This window comes from Argopecten irradians, chromosome 14 (genome assembly GCF_041381155.1).
Source record: "Argopecten irradians isolate NY chromosome 14, Ai_NY, whole genome shotgun sequence".
In the NCBI taxonomy this organism is placed as follows: Eukaryota; Metazoa; Mollusca; class Bivalvia; order Pectinida; family Pectinidae; genus Argopecten; species Argopecten irradians.
In genome coordinates this window covers 20,523,031-20,542,913 of record NC_091147.1, presented here as the reverse complement: position 1 = coordinate 20,542,913, position 19,883 = coordinate 20,523,031, and the positions used below count along the sequence as shown (strand labels likewise).

At 31.5% G+C, this 19,883-nt stretch overlaps 1 protein-coding gene across 1 annotated transcript in view; it reads left to right on the top strand.

The window, feature by feature from the left end:
- The window catches only part of LOC138308295 (uncharacterized), a 78,611-nt gene extending 62,069 nt beyond the window's left edge, over positions 1-16,542 (top strand). Inside the window, exons 2-3 of the mRNA XM_069249287.1 lie at positions 14,819-14,987; positions 16,317-16,542. Of these exons, the coding sequence (XP_069105388.1) occupies positions 14,819-14,987; positions 16,317-16,408 (261 nt within the window). The 3' untranslated portion in view covers positions 16,409-16,542. The remainder of the gene's footprint in view (positions 1-14,818; positions 14,988-16,316) is intronic.
- The last annotated feature ends 3,341 nt before the right edge of the window (positions 16,543-19,883 follow it).

The following is a 19,883-nucleotide window of genomic DNA, read 5'->3' as shown; positions in this document are numbered from 1 at the left end:
CGAATTAAAAAATTGTGCAACTCTTACATGTTGACTTTAAAAAAAATCGGTAGTAATGTACGGTTACGTGTATCGTTTATCGAACCGGATAAAAGTGTTGTATGTGTCTGCCTTAAATTTAAAGCTCTTTTCATAGGCATTGTAGTCCTTTGCAAAAATGAATATATATAGTATATGTATAGAATTCTTTGAAATTCCATTTGATGTTCTATATTTTTCATTCCACACCTTAGTTATTTTTTTTATCTTTCTTAATACTTTATTGCTGCATATGTATTCAAACAATTTCAAATTTTGGCATTAATGTTTTATATATTGTCTATACATTTTTTCTGGGAAATATTTAAGGCTTTCATTCGAATAATTTTTTCGACCTATCAGATAAATACTGAACGCATTCTGGCGTCAATGTTGACCAGCAGTACCGAATTCTCTCATCTTTTATTAAACGAATAGTTTGGTCGCAGAACTGTATTTTGCATCAATCCAATTTTATTCATTGAGTAGGTCATACGTAATATAAAAATATAAAGAAGTATGATACAATCTATATATTCTTTAAGTTTAGTTTAGGTTTTACATCACTGTTCAAAGTATTCCAATTGTCAAATGCTTTTTTTGTTTTGCTTTTCCAATAGTAAAAGGACAGTCAATAGTCGGAGTATTAATTTGGGTTAATTATGTTTCATATAATCACTCTTTTTATCTTACTGTTTTATCGTAGTGCTGATTTGGACTTTGGTGTTCCAGAATGATTTGCAACAAATTTGAAGTACGGTTGACAACGGTCATATTTTTGTTCTCAAAACATGATGTATATAATTCTGTCGATTTCTGTATTGATCAAAAAGTTTACTTCTACAAGTTCAAGACCTTTATATTCCTTTTGATCTGAACAAGTTTCTGCTTATAATAAGACTTTATTTTAATTCTATGATAGCCGTTGTTCTCAAGTTATTACATACTATAGAAAGTTTTATGGCACACCATGATTAAAATACTTTCGAACTGGCGAGTCATTCGTGGTCATTCATATATTCGTAACGTTCCATTCGGACTCTATATGGCATTGTATTGTCTGTAGTAAAATACTGTTGTATACATGTGTCAGCTACGATGTTTGTAAATTACAAATTTTATAGAGATCAAACTTACTAATTTTACCACGCCCACTTTCTCTATATTTACGGTTTGTTTGATTTTCTATGTTATGTAAATAATACCAAGTTAATGTCTAATGTAATATTTGCATCTGTTTTTATTGAGAGCCATTTTATGTATACTTTTTCCATACGTTATGAAGTACAGATTTACGATGAACTAATTAGTTATATATATGATTATGAAATATCTGGTTTTAACGTGAAATAAAAAAAGTGTTTTTATTTTCTGTTTTTCCCCTTTTTTTATTATAAAAATCTATATTTTTTAATATGAATTTTTAATATGATAACTGAAGTGAATTGGTCACGTGAGTTTCAATAAAATAAGTTTTCCATTGCAACACTGTATAAAACATGTCGTTTTTTAATTATATGACGTTTCGGATGTATATAAATTAAATTGCTATACTAGTTACATAACTATTTGTAAACTCTGTCTACTTACCCTCAGTAATCGGATCGTAATGTACGACCAGGTGTGCAATAGCACCGCTTGTCTTGTATATATTTATTTCTTCCGGTTTTCACCATGTTTATCTGACATTCTTTTCTCTGGTGTATTTGTATACTGTCATCGTCACCAACATCGCTTATATCTATTGTATCACCTTCCTCGTATTCTTCATAAGTATTACGTTTGTAATGTCTGCATCCTTTTTTACAGTGTCTGAATAGAGCTAAAGCTCTATATGTATATCCATTCGAATCTTCCACTTTGATTTTCATAGGTTCAAATCGACATTTCCTGTCATGAAACTCGTCTTCAAATTCTACATTTATTTCTGATAAATCAAGATACATAATTGAAAATTCGCGAGTTCTCAAGGTGTGTTTCTTATATATATATATATACGTATGACGTTGTGCTATTAAATATGTTCTGCCCATGCGCAGAAATGAAGTATGATTTGATATTTGATATATCAAAGTATTTGTACTAGTACATTTATATGAAACGTGTTGTGTAATTATGATAAATACAACGTTTCAAAAGTTATTTCACTAATAAACTAGATCGTTTTATATTACTTATATGGTTAAAGCCATTCTTTTGAATCACTTTCGTGTTCACGTAAAACAAAGTCTATGAACGTTCAATAAACCGGTATAAACCTGACAAGGAACGTTATAAACATAAAAAATTTTTATACTGCAATTCAAATATGACAAGTTGTTTCTAAATGGTCCTTAAATGTCAACATACAATTACAAATGAAATATCGAATATCTGTCACCAATATTTCGCAATGTGCATTTCCGCAGTTGATATACATTTTGTACATGATAATATCGATCCGATCATACTTTAGTTATGAATAGAAATTTGGAAAGTGCAGTGTGCAAATATGAGACTTAATATTTGATATTTGATGCTGAAAATAAGGTAAATATTACAAATGTATGAACGTTGATAAACACGGTAATCGTAGATATTGCTTCATCGGAAAATTAAAAAAAAATGAAACAAGTATAAATAAACATGGTACTTTTATTATAACTCAGATTATTATATACATGGTAGATATATAAACTGGACTTTAAAGAGGATTTATTCGTATAATAAAATATAAATTTCCTTCCAATTTGAATACAATTATTTTGGATGTTATAAACGATATGATACAATAAAAGTACTGAGATCAACACATATACAAATCAAAATGATACTTAATTGGAAATAATAACTTACTTTGCCATTAGAAATAATCTTACTGGTTAAAAATCACACATTTTCCTGTCCTTTAATGTGGAATATTGTATTTCACTTCATTATAATTTTCTCTTATGTTACATGCTAGATTGTCACACGCTCCGAATCAGAATCTGCTCCTCAGTCCTACTAATTTTGAGCATAGAGCCATACTTTTTGAAGTGTTCACTTAATATTTTGTTCACAAATATTGACGATGAATCCGTTACCAAAGAAATACAAGTATATCGTAATTAACAGTTAATGTACCTTCTTGGACTGCTGTCTATCAAAAATTCGGTTTGTGTCTCTTTCTACAGTTTCCACCTCGCATGATGTTTACGTTGTGTAATAATCTATAAGGCTTCTGGTTCGGTTCCGGCGTTCATAATGACATATTCGTTCAAATTGTGTTCGCATCTTGATAGTTGCTGCATAACGTAGGAACATGTTAACTGTTCGATTTAAACATAAAATTTCAGCCAATCCATCTCAGAAACTTCTCTTTCATTAATTTATGCTTTGTTTATCACTTTATCCTTTCTTGAATTCACTTCCTCTGAAAAGTCTGCTTCTATGACAATTGCTCCATAAGATTTTTTGTTGTACGTTTGGTATCAAAACGTTTAAGGTGTATTGTATTCTGCCGTGCGCCTGGTTCTATCTCGGTGTTGACAATGACATATCAATTCGAACCGATATTGTTTTCCTTGGGCTGTGTGTTTAACATTTCTTCTATACTGACAGTCTTTGTTGGCGTGCACGTCAACCCCGTTTTGTGGTACTTGTTCAACTAAATAGTTTTCTAACAGTTGGTGTTTATTTTGGTATGCGCCACATTCACATTTGCGAACAAATGCATAAGCTTTTAAGTCATTATTGATATAGTAGGCGTACACTTTAAACATCTCGCATACATCGCTATAGTGAAGTTCACCTTTCCTCATTGAAGGATCACTAAGTGATCTAAATAAAACAACCGTGTCGTTTGCCATGTTTGATATAGAAGTAAAGAGTGAGAACATGTACACCTTATATTTTTGGGGATATATGGGTTTTCTTATCTATGGTCTATATTTATCTTTTGATTGAAAACTTTCCTGAAAATTTCTGTTTTCGGAAAGCAATACTCTGCCCCCGTTTATGCGCATGCGCAACGAAGATTACCTTCTATAATCTTCGAAAAGACGCGTGACTATATTAGTTCTATTTTTAGTATTATGACAAATTAGGAGATCATAATATTTTTGCAAAACGTAATCATTAAAATGGCATTTGTCAATGGTATAGCATCTTAAATAATTACAAGGCGATATATAAGAATAAGAATAACCTTAAATAAAACTGATATAAAACAAAAAGAACCCGGTAGGCCTTACGTTAGGCCAAAATATTACAAAATAATATGTGGAGATGAAATAATTAAATATTTGGCTGTTATCATTATTGAAGTAAAATTTAAGAATAGAAAATATAAAAGGAATATTAAAAACGGAATTTGCAAGTCAAAAATTGGATTAAAGGAAATCATGTGCACGACTGAAAAATATTTAAAATATTTACTTTATTATTATTTCTTTTATTATTTGGATATTTTCCCATTAATCTATGAATTTGTATTATTTCATTTTTATTTATTTCATAATATACACCTTTATTTTATTATTCATAATATACTGATTTTTTTATAATTAAAACAATTTCAATTATTCAAATATTTATTTAGCTATCTATTCATTTATTTATTTCACAATCAGTTATGTGTTTATTTACTTGATATACACATATCCATAATATATCTACACGCATATCATTTTAAATTTATCTTTTATTAATTTATTCCTCATCAGTTAATTTACTCACATTTTAAATATTTATTCATTTAAATATTTATCAAACATTTATTATTTTATTTGCATATGCCTATATTATTAAACAATCTATCAATTATATACTTATAGTTTGAAATATCTCTGGATGAAAATGAAAGACAGAATACATAATGGAGTAAAATTTATTCATAAATTAATATTCATAAAAGTGATGAATATTAATATCATTGGCAGCAAATTCCATTGGAATTTAACAAAATTTGTAAAACTTCCTAATTGATTTTACAGGAAATTTTTTTAATCAATTAAATGCGTTCTGTTAAAAAATATATTAATAATTATAAACTGTCGAACAACGAACATAAGTAGAAATGAAGAACAGGCTTAAAATAGAAAAGAAATAGAACACAATATGATAAAGCAAATATCAAAATACAGGTTTCACATATGGTTCAGTGTGATTTTGAAATATTAATTTAATATATTGTTATTGTTTTTGTGCTCTATTGTTTTCGAGACTTCTTTTCGACAATTATGAGGTTTATTGTATGGATGAAATATGCATTAGCTTCCGAAGCGACATTACCTTTTTTAAATTAACATAATCACATGACTTCCGTTTTTGTACTTCCGGTCTGTGGAATGTCTGAGGTAATGTTGATGTTGTAGCGAGAGAGGACTAATATTTTAGCACTATATCGGTTTACATGTACAGTAATGCTGTCTGTTAAAGGCTCTTTTCAATGTTTACCTTATACGGGTATAAGTAAATGACACGGTCGATTTGAAAATATTTTTGTTGATTGTGTTGATCATAACATTCCATGAATATCCTCTCGTGAAAGAACTACTGCGGCTGTATATAAATTATTTCTAACATAAAACAGTATAACGTTGTCGCATTGAGGCTTAAGTTTTATTATTCAAAGATAGCATAAGTTTTATCGTCATAAAGTATAATCTTACATGTATCATTAAGATCATGTATTTCCAAAATTTGTATAATATCAGCTTTGATATTGATAAAAACATTTCATTTCTTTGCATTAAACAACAAAGGCAAATAATTATCATTTAGATATTTATATACATTGATTTTAAAAATTCTTCCAAAAAGTCTTCTTTCGACAATACTGAATATTGTATTTAGATTTTTTTTTTCTAGAATTCTGCCTTTGACATATCTAATGTTCAGATAACAAAGCAACTGACTTCTCAATTCGCAAACAAAGATTTGTAATCAATAAACCTCAATTAAGTCATCTTGGGCATTTTTAAAGTCATTACATACTTTTCGCTATTGTATTTTAATTTTCCTTTTGTCATTGTCCAACATTTTGGTTCATGTTAATTGTATTCGACTTTCCTTGTTGTTCTGCTTCTAAGACAATAGCAACGTACTTTAAAGCTTCTACACTTTTGGCCGTACGCGTTAAAATGTTCTGTGATATCATAATGGCATTGTTTATCGGAATGAATACCAATGCCTTTTCTTGGAACAGACACAGTTTGGCCGTGATCAAACATTCCAAGCTCCTCACTAGCATTCGTAAATGTAGTACAGCTGCATTTACGAAAAAATACGTAGCATGAGTACTGGTTGTAGAGAATGCCATCCCTCTTTTCTATTTCACAATCAATCCCGTGAATCTCTTCATTATTCAACATTGACACATCACTGGCACCCATGAACACCTGAGCAATGTCATTAGTAGACATAGCAAAAACTGATGTGATTATTGAAGGCGTTGGTGCGCCAAAATGTTCTGTATTCAAGTTATAAGTGGTTTGAGATAACCAGTCTTCTTTCGATTTTTAACAACTTATATATGATAATGGTATCTGCGAAACCTTTATAGAGGTTTTCATAGTTTTACCGCGCATGCGTTAATGTATATGTAATTATCCAACCATATATACACATACCCGTAACCACAGGTAGAATGTGAAAAACTGAAAAATGATTTAAAAGTCAGAACAGAGTTTGAAATCACATCAAATAATATATATATGTTTTTGTCTCGTCAAAAGAAGATTTTTCCTTTCTGTCAGTTTGCCTATTTTGTGTTTTCGCAGTCATCGAAATGAGTATTACGTTGACGATATTACCATTTAAATGACTACAATCTCAACTTTTCTATATTGAAATATCCACCGAATGGTGGGCATGAAACCAAGATAAATGATTTAGCTATTGATTTATTGACTTTAGCAGCTGCTATACAATGCTATACAACAAAACAAGAAACACTGGAAAGTAGAATATAAGTGTGTTTTACTTGAATCAATTCGATAAAACGTTTTCACATTACAATATTGTTTGTAAAAATGGACAATAGAAAATATTACTGTTTAATAAAATAAACAGCAAAAATGTCACGGTAGCTCACGTCTTCACATCATTAAAGAACGATTGCATACATTTTAAAACATTTTCCAGAAATTTGTCTAATTTTCTTCGCATTTTCTAAGTTGTCACATCAATCAGTTAGCACACCAACTAAATACATTAATTTTTGTATTTTGCAATAAATATAATCTATATGCATATATTAACACAAAATGTAAAGAGAATTACCACTGACATGCTTTTACCGAAATTACATTTTTATGTATCAATGTAAAATTTTTATCCTTTTTTTAAGATAATGTTCTTACCGCGTGAATATATTGTTCATTATAATATTCCAGTCATTTCTTATTTCACAACAGTTTCTCTTGTTCCACACCCTAGGCTATTCTATGTTTCAAACCACCACTGTTGAATGTTCTTGAACAGTTCTTCAGCCATTTGTCATTTTGCTTTTAAAATCATGTGATTTCATCTGAGAATCCACCATAGTCCATACTGCCTGTTATTTTCTAGCATTGTTAGGGGAACATGACTCATGAGGTTATCATAGTTCACTCAAATGCTGATTAGTTCACTACTCTGATAAATCCATCAAGTTTATATCAGAATTCCTATAAACTTGCTCCAATAAGATTCATAAAGGCTTTTTTCACTAAGATTCCGATTTCATCAGTTCCTCTCTTGATCTTCATTCGTCTTAGCGGATCATTTTGGACTGTACTGAAAGTTGTAATCTTTTATGGTTCATTCATTTCTCCGTGTCGTCTAGATCTGTTTTTAAGACAGTAACAGACCAGCTCAAATATGTATATTCTCTTTCCGGTTCCCTCCTCAAATTCTTCTGTAATTCTGTATTTGCAGTTTTCGTGCACATGCATGTCAATGCCATCTTGAGGAACATTTACATCGGTGTACACAAGAGCGTCTTTTTTATCTTGGTATCTGCCACAATAACACCTTCTTACAGATGCAAATGCCAATGTTCGTTCGTTGAGCAAGCATGGCAAATGTTGTACTTTGCATTTTTTGTCAAAATGCGTTTCTCCATCTCGCATGGAGCCGTCACTCAGCTGAGTGAAAAGCTTGACAATATTATGAGACATGTTTAGGAATCACGTTGCAATGTGTATATGTTATGTTTTGACCAGGACGCATTTTATATAAGAAATAATATTGGTGTTCCCTGACTATTTTAAAATATATTGTAAAATTACTAAAATTGTACTATTTTAGTAATGCCTAGCCCCTGAACCATTCTATTAACAGTATGGGAAAACCGGACTTGTGTGACGTTTGTTCAGGTAGGCTTTAGATAGCATACGATGTAAAGTATCGTACAACACTCGAATGCCTGGAAAGTTCATTCCTCTCACCACTCCTAAAATATATACACATCATGCTGAGAGCATTTTTATTATGAATTGGCGTGAAATTCATTACGTTTAAAGTGTGTGTATGTTTGTGATGTGTAGACAACTTAAACCTTACACTTGTATATCTCTCGGGTGTTTATAAAATATATTGGTATTATAATAATACGTACAGTCAATTATATTGTACTTTATATAATTCGTTATTGAATTTAATATTAAAAGATAGGTTTTGGGGGAAAAAATTTTAAATCACAAAATAAAGAATAATAAAGTAAATCAATGAGCCTTATATCACACCATACACTGGTCAGAGTTTTAAATATTGTTTGTAATGTGCTTTAAAATTGGTCGAAATTGTTAACATCGCTTCTGCCCGGTCAATATAACGGGTTTATGATTACATAGTAACAATAGAGAAGTTCACTTGTGAATATTGGGTTTAACGAAATGGGTTAATGCGAATAAAGTATATGCTATCGATTTATAACACATAAGAAAAAGAAAATAAGAATGTATTTTCATCATAAACCTCTTCACGGTTTATTTAGAATATACTCTGCTTTGTGTATATATCCAAATCACATAAATCTGTAATCAAGTCAATCCTGGAGGATCTTAGTATATTTAAATAAAATTTGGTGCAATGTATGCGATACTATAAACATTGTTAAAGGAATTACGTTATATTTCAATCAAGCATACTGAGTTTTGCTAAAGCAAACCATGCATTCTTCTATCCCCAGAAATTTTAATGATGGTTAAAGATGCTCCACCGCTGACGAATGGTATTTTTTCACTATTAAAAACAGGAGCAGACGATTTAGTATTTTTCTTCAGTTACAAAATTTACTTACTTTACACCATTACCACCACTAAAAAGTTTGAGCTTCTAATTTTACTTCAGGTTAAAAATATAAAAAATAATTAATTGCATCCCGAAAAAATTCCGTGCCACTATATCCTATATGGAATGAAGTACTGATTGCGCATGCACCAAAGGCAAAATAAATCATTTTATATTATATTTTGTGTTGATTAGACATATATATACACGATTAAACACCAATTATTATTCAAATAAGGAATATCATTTATGCTCTGTCGGCGGTGGAGCATCTTTAAGGAATTATCAAATGATTTATAATGGAAAATAAGTTTTCAATATGGAATTCTAAAACTGGAATAACAGTATCTTTGACCTTGACCGATTATCCAAAAATTCTAACTTTTCCAATATATTTTATATTCTATACACATGTGGCTTGAACATGGAGCCAAATAAAAACTATAACTGGTTGTTGCTGTTATCATATGGCGAGTTAAAAGTCATTGTTACACTTTTTTTGGTTTATTTGATAGTAAATGATCACGTTTATATGGTAAGTAAACAGTAGTATATGAACTAAGTATAATAACAAATAGGTCAGTTATATACATTATAGATTACATTTTGTAATGAAGGTAAATGTTGTTTTGGTTTAAGATTGATTTTATTTTGCGTTGTTTCATCATCTTTGATGAGTCATTGTTTTTACCGTTACTGAAGTTAATGTACGAGTTTTAAATCTTAAATATTTCTAGTACCTATTTTATACTGGAAAAACATAAACTCAATCATCAAAACAATATTTCTTTCCCCCATCAATTTCTAAATATTTACTTTTTTTTTTTAATTTTTTTTATAGATATTTTTGCCATTTCTGTTTGCTATGTAAATGAGACCATGCGTATCTAGAAGCATGTGAACAGAGTTAGTGAAAGTAAACAGCCATGTTTAATACCGTCTGTATGACTAATGTGAAGTAGACTTAAGTGAGTCAGTATAAATTGTTCAGATGATTGTATGCCTTACATCTCTACAAAACCTACAAAACAAATTGCATAGTCTCCGAAGTCAAAGAAGCGGCATTGTTTATTTTCGAGGTAAAGTATCATGATTTTTAGTACATGCGTATTATATTATTTTAGCGTTCAAGATTTGTTGATTTTCACAGCGATTTCACACTGTAACTAACAAAATTTGCATAAGTCTGAGTATGTTTCGATTATACATTTTGTAATTATATATTTATTTCTCAACGTTTACAAAACCAGTTTGACTTACTGTCGCGGTACCGATATCATGATTAATCCGTTAATGTCCTATTTCCGGATTGTTTAATCAAATTCAGTGAAACATATCTATGAAGATCCCCAAGGAACAGAGGACATGTATGCTGTACTGCTAGGTTGATTGTGTTGACAGTGATCTTTGCATGGGACCCTAGAAAAGTATTATTAAGTAGTTGGTCGTCTTTATAAATAGGTGGTCGCTAAGGCAGGATTTTCATACAGGCAAATTTTGCTAACGAAAATATTAGAGTGAAACTCCTAAATCTCTGCATGGTGAGAAACCATGCTTTTCGGAAGAGTATGCGCCATTTCCTTCATCAGCCGCATCACCCGTCATTCAAATTTCAAGAGACAAGCTATTTTCTTTTTTCTGTTACATGTACAAGGGTCTTTGTCTCAAATGCAAGGTGTTTCATAAATCGTGTTATACTTTCAAAATGTTATTAATTTTGACATAGATGGACAACAAAACACAGATATTTTGGTTTATGAAGGCATGCAAGTTTTGTAACATGAACGAAATAGGCTAATGAAATAACTTGATTCTGCTGAAAAGCAGTGACTTTATAATGACGTCATCACTTTTAAGATATTTGCACCTGGATAGAACACTGAAATTTAAGAATGCAGTTTGTTTGTAAATGCAATCCTGGTGCTTTACGTTTTGTATTAACTAAAATGTTAATCTTTGAAAGAGTAACATAATTAATGGGACACCTTGCACAAAACATTTTTCACTTTTATATCTGTGAGCAAAGGTGGGGTTTAGAAAATCCATTTACATAATTCTGTAGTGAACGACGAACTGAACCAAACACATATTATCTGAGAAGAGTGTTAACGTTTAAAAATTTATTATGATAAAATGTATTGTTAACTCCAGAATATAATTACCCTACGCAAGCCAATACTCCAAAATTTGACCATGATGGAAAGCAACACACTTTTAGAATTTAGATCATTCCACAATTCTATAGAACAACTAATGTGAAATACGACCAACATATCAGGCCAAATGGAATAATCAATAAAATAGATGTTCATGCCGCAGATTCATGAAATTGTCTAAGACTTAAGGTTTTGCTGAGTAAATAAAAATGACGTATTTTTTGCAACGTCATCTATTGTTGACTAAATCTAAATCTAGACCGTTTTAAACTAAAGACTGTTTCATAATTTTGGGGACAGCATAACAACTTCTCCTTTCTATAAGGATAAACATTTTAAGACAATGGCGATGATGATGTTGTGTTGTTTTCACAATTTATACTTATGTGACACTCAATAAACGCAGAATCATATGGACTATTTGCAAGTAACTGTTCTTAACTGTAGCGATGTAATTTTGTAACTTATAAACATGGCAGTAATGTACATTAATGTGGCTATATTAGCAAGTGTTTAATTACACAGTGTATATGTATAAACATTTCACGACGACGCTGTTATTTTCGCGACTGTTAACCTCCTGCAACATAGTTTCATATAGACACCAAATCTCCCGCGATGGGGAAATTTTCGCGGTAAAAAAAGCATTCGCGTAATTCATATAAATATCCATCTTACGTAAAATTTCATGTTTAATACAACACACACTGTATCGTATATTTACTGAGAGTTCATTAGTATTTTTATAGATACACCTTCGTTGTCTGGTTGCTATAAGCGTTTATATGAGTTGCATGGTGCCATTTATTTTCATAAAATCAATTTCATGCTATGAAATATTTACATTGCCATAATTGGTCAGTAATCATATTGTATATACTGGATAATTTCGTTCGTTAATGAAAAATTATGCATGAATGAAAAAGACATAATTGTTACCTGCTGAACCTCATTAAATTTTCATCTAGATTTTACAACTAGCCATCATCTCTAATTTAATAATTCTTCGTACAGTGATAGTATATAACTTTTGTCTTCAAAAACTATTTGATTGTTGATGATTCATTTGCTATTGGATTTTGGAATGAAGAAGGCCCTATAGTGGATAAATATATATTCCATAGAAATGATTTTTTATTTTACTTTTAAGTTATTTTGGCCTTTTATTTCGGGTTATCAATATACTAGCTTTATACCATTTTTTACCTCACTACATTTGCTATTGAAATGTCATCTTTCCCATGGACTAGTTTACATGTGCGTATATAATATAGATTATGTAGTTATCAGAGGCTTTATCCAATTTCCTAAATAGTGTGGCAAATACCATTTTCATATTAATAAATTTTATTTCAACTGTTATTAAGTTGATCATAGATAGTTTGGATAATATTGATACTATTTTGACGGCCTGTATGAATTTATATATATATGTATATATGCGGCTCTCTGTTTTCTGTAAATCTTGGTCGTGCTAGTACATTACATTCTATACTTGTTGTAACATGCTGTAGTATAGTTATTTAAAAACCCTGGCCGTTTTCTAAAATCGCTTGTGTAAGGTTTTCTGAAAACCGTGTGTTCTAGTTGGCCCGCTGCCAAGCAAACCAGTGACGCTAAACAGTTCTTCTCTGTGGTAGCATTCATAAAATTTAACACCCGTGTAAATTGTGACTATTACCACAACGTTACTCATGATTTCTAACAAAATAATGAATATACATGTATTTCTTATTTTGTTCACATTGTAACCTTTAAATGACTGTTAATGTCTGAAAAAATGTGTTTATATCATTGCAGTAACACTATATTTCCAGTTTCTCTAAAACAAGAAAGTCTACTCCTTAATTTTATAAGTATCTTTTATTTTAACTGTATTTGTTTTTAAAGTCATAATGCATTATCCGTACTATTATCCCGTTTTCAACATGTTGTCGATAGACCGATCAACGTATCCTAATCTACGTATTAGATAACTGTTGTGTTTCAACTTGCATAGAAGCTACATCTGTTTCCAGTAAACATTCAAGTAGGTCAGGTCGGGGATATCCGTGTGTGAATTATATGCTACCCTTGGGCAACCTGCCAGCTTGGTTAGCCGTTTAATGTATAATACACCGTCCTGCTAATCAATGTATGGGCTTACATATCTCAAACTTGAGTCATCCAGATCTTTGTGTCTAAACATATTTACAATTATTAGAAGAGTAAATCAATAATTATCCCTGTATTTCAAATAAAGGATTGACAACTCGCTGAACGCTTTGACAAGTTAACTGATTTTACCTAATTGTTGTTTACTTATTTATTATATATAGTAGATCATGCGAAACAGTAGATTATTGAAATCTAAAAGAAATCTATTATCAAGATCAAAAATGGTATATTATTATTCTCTACATTGGTCTTTGTATGCGAGTAATAGTTTTGCCGAGCGTGATATCGCACATCACGTGACACTAATAGGTTTTGTCGACGTGGCAGTTCCAGAAACACACCCATCGGGAAACCCAATGCTGCTTTCAGAAAGTGTTCGTCATCTCTAAAATAGTGCGAGGTGACCTGTTTATAGATATTCTTCTGCATATATATTTAGCTATGATTCAGACTGGTTATTTTCACTGGAAATCCTGTTCTATTTTGTCTTCCTGTGGTATTACCCAACTACATAACACAAAATTTCTATACATGTTGCATCAACATTATAACTGAAAACCTCATTTTGACCTTGATGGAAATTACCAGTACGTGTTCTTTAGTGATAAGTTATATTTGGCTGTAGGTGTTAGTGTTATTAACCTGTGAAAATCCCCGCCGTGTCAGGTAGGAGTGCTTCTACGGCTGCCACGTCGACTTACGTCATTCTATCACATTGTACAAACAAAGGTAATTCACATTTAAGATTTTTTTTATCCTTGTGCATGATCTATAATTGTTTTAATCAGTTACTTAGAACAATATAACAACACTGACTCTTCAATTTTAGATGATAGAATATAGCTAATTATATCTGAATTGTGTATGTTAAATCTACAAATAATGATGACGTTCTTTTTCAGAGAAAACAAGCTTTTAATCAATAAAACATATTAATCTCTCTGCCTCTTTTTATCTCCCTTCCTCTCTTTCTCTCCCTCCCTCTCCCTCCTCTCTGCACATACATGTATGCACATATAGCTTAAATTAGACGATGTTTCTTATATACATGGTAATATAGTTTAGTACAATAGGACAGTTTTATCATATGCATGCAAAATATATGAACTAGTTATCTAGACTATAAGCATGCAGGCAGTCGTTGTGGGCTGTTGAACAAGAGAGTATACGTGTGTACTGTTTCATATGAATCGATCTGTTGCTATGTACAAATACCAAACAAGACTAATAACATTGATTTGTATTCACAGGCAATGGCTGCGACTGGAAGCTCAGAAGGCCCAACGAATACACAACAACAGGAGACAATGGAGGCAGCCGGAAATGACGACACGACAGTACAAAATGCCATGATTGCCCAACAAATCTTTGACGCCAGTAAAAAGTCAAAAAGCATAAATAAGCTGTCTCCAGGTCAAAGTAAGTCAAATAAAACTTACATGCTGATTGGTATTTTACATCAGGATCCAAACAAAGACTATATGTATTATCATAATGTATGTCTATTGATTTACTGACATGGTTAATATGTACTGTAGATTATACATTATTCACGTCAATCATTTCATAAACTTCCACAATATTTTCAGTAACCTTTGATATACAGTCAAACTGTTTGGTCTCTTCAACTTCGATAACACTTACACCATAGTTAACTGAAAGCAAATGTCCTTTTGCCATATCAGATTACATTCGCTAAAGTCAGATATTTGGTTATAAAGCAGATCATTTCTATGTATTTTTTCCTCTACTCACGGTAAAATAGTACATGCCAACTTCGCTAGCCAAGGGTGTTTAGTCCGATTCTCTTCATTCGTTCAATTTATATTTTATTAAAGTGTTTTAAGCAATGGACGTTTTTGGAAAGAACTTTTAAAATAGCGGGTTTGTTTGTGTTTTTTTAAGTGCTAAGTGTTTGATGTTATAAAAAGACTGTTAATAAAGGCTTACTATCATACGACTTAAAAATACTATAGAAAAGATTAAAACATTAATAGCGCTTGTTTATTTCCCAAACATCAAATATGAAATATCTAAGTTTTCACAGTATCTTAAAAATGCTAAATTAATTGAATTTCTGACATCGGTCATTTGTCTATGATCATGGAAATAATTTGCACCGTGTGGAAGTTATTTAAATTTGCGTATTTGTTTAGACTTGTCGCGTGTCAACAGATAAATATTTAATGTAAATATAGACCAGGAAGCTCTACGTTATCGGGGCCAGTGGTAATGAAATATACTGAAATAAATTGTGGTGAGAAAAGACACTTATCGACATACATTTGACCTTTCGTATTAAATTTCTCTTTGTCATCAGACGTAGTAGTTCTGGTATTTCTAAATAATTGCCAGCAGTGAATGTCGTTTTAAGTTCGTGTCAAGTGGTCCCCAGTCTCGCTAGCGTACATTCCTTAGTTATATCATATGTACTAGGTATTTTCACTGCAGATAATAACTGTTCACGTAAAATCCTGTACCTCAATTTCGGGGAAATCCTGTATCTCAATTTCGAAGAAAGGAACAAAATCATTTGATAACTAAAGTTGGCAGTTAGTTTTTTATGATTTTCTTTTTCATAAATTATACTTTGTAATCTTGCATACTTTAAATAGATGCATGGTCATATTTGAGATAACGAATTTCGACCAAATGTCGTATTCTATGATACACATATACAATAGTTATATTAAACTTGAATACTTATCAATGGCAATAGTGCTTAGTATGCACGTTTTATTTGTTTAGTGCCAAAGCCACCAAATGAAGACAATGAAGAGGAACTTACAAGGTTATGCCACGAATACCAAGATCAGCAAGTCCAGAAAAGTGGAAAATAAGCATCCGAATAGCTACGCCAGACTGCCTTACTCATACATCCAACGCCATGTCGCATAACTTGACTTAACCGCCCGCTTAACTTGATTTACGTGTATTTAGTGTTTTACTATTTTTTAATAAATTGTTTATTTTATTATGCGATCTTTTATTTTTATCTGAATGAAAACGATAACAAATGTTTTAAATAGCGATTAGACTTCATCTATAATCAGTTTCAGTGAGTCGTGAGCTTTTTCAAATATTAATTTAATTTTAGAAATACGTGAAAGTAAAGTTTACATTCTAAAAGAATTGTTACATTAAATATAACGCACTAAAATAAGTCGTGAATTAATAAGTAATTCCATAAGCTTGTGCATGTAGTTTGAAATGACGCGTCTAAATTCCGATTATCTTATTTTCATTCTGGAAGTGTAATAGTGACACAGCAGAGTTCAAATAAAGTTTACGTCTGCATACAAAAGTTCGAAAATGGATAGGCCTATGAATATCTTCTACCAATATGTAAGTTTTATACATGTCAAGCAACATTGAAACTGTCAACTTTCTTTTGGCAATATCTACATCTATCACACAAAACATATTTATATTTCTAAATAGTAAGTTGTTTTGAATCAATCAATACATGTTTTAAAGATCAAACTTAAGCATTTATTAGTACATTTCCCATAAACGATAAATCAATTTTGGTAAGGGACCATAGGGATGACGTTCACATTGTATTTATTATATATTGAGTCATATGACTACCATTTTCAACTTCAATTTGTCTGCTTAATGGTTTAAAAGCCTATTTAATAACTTTGATGATGTTGTATGTACAATGATTGTAGGAAAACCATTTAACGACACAAAACTGTACTGGAGTATGATTTGTGACGATCCTTCATGGAGTAGATTCATGTGTGCCAGAAGAGAAAGCGTCCCCTGTTATCGGAACATCCATCTGTAAATGAGAAAATACATTTCACACAAAATATATAATTTCTCCTTACAAATGATTTAAATGGACAAAATAGTGGACATTTACTCGTGTCTTATTGCAAAAACATAGTCTTATTACACATTTTTTATTTATGTTGCTTTATAATATATTGCGAATCAGTTGTCAAAAAATGTGGATTTTCTCTCGCAAAACACCTAAAACACTCGATGTTTTCTTGCGGTTGTTTTTTCATTGTGTTCTTGATTATATTGTAAAATTGAAATATGTGCGGTTATTTTGTTCTTTTACTGTAGGGGAATCGCATAAGTGTTTGTTAAAATGAACACGTGATTAATCTCCCCTTGAAATGCTACTTCCGGTAAAATAGAGTTACCTCCCTTATAAAATCATTTCCCTGACTTTGACGAAATCGACGTTTCGCTCACGCATTAACACGTTCCCGCCATCGTTTAATTTGATTTTTGGATCAGTGAATATATTCTTCGAAAATGTTTCAAAGATTGAAGACTAACCTTACTAGACGAAATTTAAAACGAATTTCAAAATATTAGCGGACTACACCGATCCCGACGTCCAAGCACATGACTCCATAAATCAGCTGATTGGCCATTTGTTGGCACTTCTCAATTTCTGTTATTTCCTTACCAAATATCTTGATATTGTGCGTTAGGCCTACTGTTCTGATTTATGACGAGGTAAGTATTATGAAGAAAAGGTCCCAAGGGTCTGTCATCTTTTTGCAGTATTGTATCAGGAGAGGAGAAAATGGTACAGAGGCCAGACCGGGATTTGGTTATGCACATCGTTATCCCGGTTTTATCTGATAAATGTATATTTTGTGGTAAATGGAATGGCAGGGCGTGCATTGGTTGTGCTTGGAGTTAGAGTATATATATTATACAGTAAAGATCTATGTTATTCTCCTTTTTTTACATGAATGCCGTCAAAAAATGACGATTATGTCACGGTGATTTGTAGGGGTGCAAGGGTGTAAAGGGATTAAATTTGTGTGTTTTTTTTTATAGTCTTTGTTACAGTTATAAGATAGGAATTTAGGAAATGATGTTTACAGGTCTGAAAAGTCTTACTTTTTGTATATTTAAAGGCCCACTACCTTTCCGGAGCAAAATATATAGATTTCTTAAAAACATTAATAACCTCAGAAAATATATACCGATGGCCTAAGATGAGGTTACAACACCAAACATATGCAAGATTTCCTGCGTAATATATGATAACAATGGAGAGTCATTTCGCTGTTTTACCGTCTGCCGCAGTGATAGCCAACTACCGCGCGGTATTTAGGACGACGGGGGGAAACATAGGACGACCCGCGTTATGAAAATTAACATTTTATTTATTTTAATTAAATTGTTTAGGAGGTGATAATAAGTGTAGTATTAACGTTAAGTTAATAACTTTTGCAACTCTACAAAATTATCAATCTCGTTTTACATTCCCATTTTAAAAATCAAAAACCGTTTCCGAAAAGTAGTGGGCCTTTAATTAGGGCCCTGCATCGAGATGGGGGTGCCCTATAGTAATCAGGTTGTCCGTCCGTCCGTCCGTCTGTCTGTCCGTCCGTCCGTCTGTCCGTTTTTTTTCTTTTGCACGTCAGACACATAGCGGGGCCCTTTCTGACGTGTCAGTGTTCTAGTATTGTAGATTATATATATAAATGGAACTTGTTAGCATGCTTCAGTGATATATATACATTAGGGCTGGGTATTGGAAGGTCTAAAACGATACGATACGTATTGATAATACACTGAAACAATACACGATTCGTATTGACGATACAGTGGACCTCTTTTTCAAATTCAGTTGACCATTGTATTTGGAATATTGTGACAATAAAAGACAATTTTGATAAAATATTCTATAACCAGGAAAAAAATCTACCAAACATTTGATTCGGTTTATCATCTGTGTTAATTAATTTCTGTCAATTCGTATTCTTAGTTATGAAAAGGCATTTCTAATCCATCTAGGTGACACATAACACTTCCTTTTGATTGAAATGCTCTTACTTGAATGAGGTTTTAGAATAAATTTTGTTTGGAATTTCCTATGTTTATGACGAAAACAGTAGGGCGAGTTGTTAAAACGATACATCGATATACAGCATGTCTGTGTATTGATATTCGATACACTGCCGAAAACCGATACGTATTGGTATATCAATATATTGATCCAGCCCTAATATACATATAGTATTAAAAAAGGACAAGACTTCCACTATAAAAGAAGACACAACAAGCAGTCTCCCAAAACATGCACCACACACTTCATACAGACTACACACTATAGTACTGTAGGAATTCCGCTGTCCTTACATGACCCTGGCTGTTAATTGGAAGTTGATAAATCAATCAAACAAACAAACAAGTTTTCGTTTGTATGGTATTTTAAGGAAATTTCACCAAAAAATTGTTTTGGGAGGATATAAACGCATCTTTTTGCTAAATTTGGTGAAAAATTAGTTTACAATATGGGGGTTTTGAGATCCCAAAACAACGTGGATAAAG